This window comes from Marmota marmota, unplaced genomic scaffold, assembly GCF_001458135.2.
Source record: "Marmota marmota marmota unplaced genomic scaffold, marMar, whole genome shotgun sequence".
Lineage (NCBI taxonomy): Eukaryota > Metazoa > Chordata > Mammalia > Rodentia > Sciuridae > Marmota > Marmota marmota.
This window is the reverse complement of record NW_026000207.1, coordinates 354,690-357,455: the sequence shown is the minus strand read 5'-3', so window position 1 is coordinate 357,455 and position 2,766 is coordinate 354,690. Positions and strand designations below refer to the sequence as shown.

Sequence of the window (2,766 nt, the reverse complement as noted above, 5' to 3'; positions counted from 1 at the left end):
GTCTGCGAGGGGACCGCCCTACGTCCGAGGGCGCGGTCGCCACCCCGCGGTGCAGCGGGAGGGCCCCAGCGGGAAGGTGGCCTGGCCTGGCCCCGGGACTGACTGCCTGGGTCCCCGAGGGGAGGTGGGATGCGGGCTTCCGAGGCCGGCCTGAGGCCCCGAGGTGTCCCTTAACCTGGCAGCAAGCCCAGGTCGGGGTCGGCCTTGTGCTTAGATTTCAGCAGCCCTCTGGCGTCGGCCGAGCCGTCAGGTGAGTTGGTCCGGGGGGAGGAGGGCGAGCTGGCCTCCGGCGGTGGAGGCAGAGCAGCAGCAGGGGCCACGTGGGACTGTTGGGCCCAGGGAATTGCTCGGAGGCACACGTGCCGGTCTTCGACAGCTTCCCTGGTTAATAGAAATGGATACGTTTTCATAGATGTAGGGATTTCACTTGTTCTCCTGACTGTGACCTGGACAGGGCCACTTCGGATTTGCTCCAGGTTTCAGACAGAGACAGTAACTCAAGAAGAGACAGGCACAATGCTTTCAGGTCATCTTGGTCAGCCTTCCCCTCTGTCTGTCAACACGGAGGAGGATCTGCCTAGGCTGAACAGGAACCTCTGGGTTTTAGGAACCAGTGGCCTTTGAAGATTTAACACTGACTTTTACCCCGGAGGAGTGGGGACTGCTGGACCTCAGACAGAAGTCTCTGTACAGGGAAGTGATGCTGGAGAACTACAGGAACCTGGTCTCTGTGGGTAAGGCCGGCTTCCATGTCAGGAAAGATCTGTGCTTTGTGGTACCCCGTGTGATGCTTCAGAAGTGTGTCGGCTTGGATTCAGACTGCAGGGATCAGAGTAGCTATGTTAAGGCCCTGAAGCCTCTGAGAGGGTCCTTTTTTTTTTTTTGGTAGCCTTAGGAAAAAGGCAATTTCTCAGTCTGATTCCAAAGCTTCACACCATCCATACCTCAGCTCCCTGGATACCAGTCATGTTTTCAGCTGCAGTAGTGAATGCTGGTTGTTTTTGTGATCATTTAACAATGACATGTTAATATACAACAGCTCTGGAACGTGCATCATTAAAGATCTTGATTCCTTCCATTTCTGTGGTTCTTTTAACTTTTTCCTCCTAGTCATCAGGTGACTATGGCCCCAGGGTTCGTGTCTGTGTTCAAGCTTTCCCTGAAGGTCCCCCAGCTCCCTTTGTCTTGCTGGCCAGCCTGCACCCTAACTCCCGCCACCTCTGTGGGCAAGGGAGTTCAGAAAAACTCTGACAAAAGGGAAGGATGTGGTTGTCGTTGCCCTAAGCCCAAAGTCATGTCATGTGTTAGAAGGGGAGGAGGCTGGGACAGTGTTTTCTCCCAAACCGACCCTGCCCCAAGCCTTCTCTTTTCCCTCGAGCAGAACATCAGCTTTCCAAGCCAGATGTGGTATCTCAGTTAGAAGTCGCAGAAGACTTCTGGCCAGAGGAAAGAGGAATTCTTCAAGACACCTTTCCAGGTGAGAAACAGGCACATGGGAGTTCTCACAGGGGATGCGTCCACTGGTTAGTTAGAGACTGTGAGACCCCAGGGGGAGGTGTGATTGGAGAATCAAGCTCCACATTTCCTGTCCCCAGTCAACAGTGTCCTGATGGTTAAAGGTGAACCTGTTGCTAATGGGTGGTACATAGGTACAGGTTTGCCTTTTGAATGGATAAGGTCTCCCATCTATTCCACTCGCTGTCAGCTGTCTCCTAAAGCAGTCACTGGTGCTTCTGGTTTGCCCCCAGCCAGGAGTTTTTGTGTGTTTACATGTGTGTGCACAAACATATTCACATTTGGGGGATGTTATGCTCAACACAGATCCCACCATTCCTTTTAACAGGATCAATGTAGTCCGCGTTTCAGTTTTCCAGATGGATATTCAGGTTATTCCAAAAACTTTCATAGTATTCATTTGCCGCAGTCTGGCTGGGCACAAATAACGGAGCTGCCACGAGGCACTTGTAGGTTCAAACAGGAACTGTTTTATTGCCCGAACTCTCACCCGAACTCCATGCGCTCCCTTCCCGGCAACTCTCTCACCCTCCACTGGGCTCCGCGAGAACTCAATGGGAACTCCGTGAGAACTCAACCAAAACTCCAGCGGGAGAACTCAAGGGGAACTAGCAGGCGCCCCAGGCAGCAGGGGCCGCCCTATTGCTGGACAGCAGGGGTCCATATAGGACTGAATACACGGCCTGTTTCAATCCAGCATCATCCAGTCACAGCAATTATACACTGCTTAATTATCATCATCTTAATGGCTCGCTGGAGTCACCTCTCAACCACTCCTTCTGGTAAAATGCCATGCGCCATCCCAACTCAGCTGTGGCTCTCAACATTCATTTTTAGCACATTTTGATTTTTCTTTAGGTTCAATGTCTAGAAACCATAGGATTAACCTATGAGTAAGCTAAAAATCTGGTAATAGCAGGTTGTTCTCTCAAATTCTTTTAACATGTGTAGCCACTCAAGTGCCAAGTTCTCCTTCCCCAGCAGTTTGTAATGGTCTCCTTAAGGTTTGTAAGTCTGATGGACAAAAAAATATGTTCACTGTAGTTCACATTTTATTTATGAATTCTATATTATTTAGTTTTTTTTATTTGTATTTTGGGAATGCTATTCTGGATGTTAATGTTGAAATATCTATTTCAGTCCAACATTTATCTACTCTTTTTATGTAAGGTCTTTTTCCGGAAGCTATAGCTATATAGTTTAAAAACAAGTTTTATGTGTTCTTTTTTTTTTTTTTTTTTTTTTTTTTTT

At 49.1% G+C, this 2,766-nt stretch overlaps 1 protein-coding gene across 1 annotated transcript in view; it reads left to right on the top strand.

The window, feature by feature from the left end:
- The first annotated feature begins 22 nt into the window (after window positions 1-22).
- Window positions 23-2,766, top strand: part of Znf274 (zinc finger protein 274) — a 13,483-nt gene continuing 10,739 nt past the window's right edge. Inside the window, exons 1-2 of the mRNA XM_048791469.1 lie at window positions 23-734; window positions 1,382-1,477. Of these exons, the coding sequence (XP_048647426.1) occupies window positions 701-734; window positions 1,382-1,477 (130 nt within the window). The 5' untranslated portion in view covers window positions 23-700. The remainder of the gene's footprint in view (window positions 735-1,381; window positions 1,478-2,766) is intronic.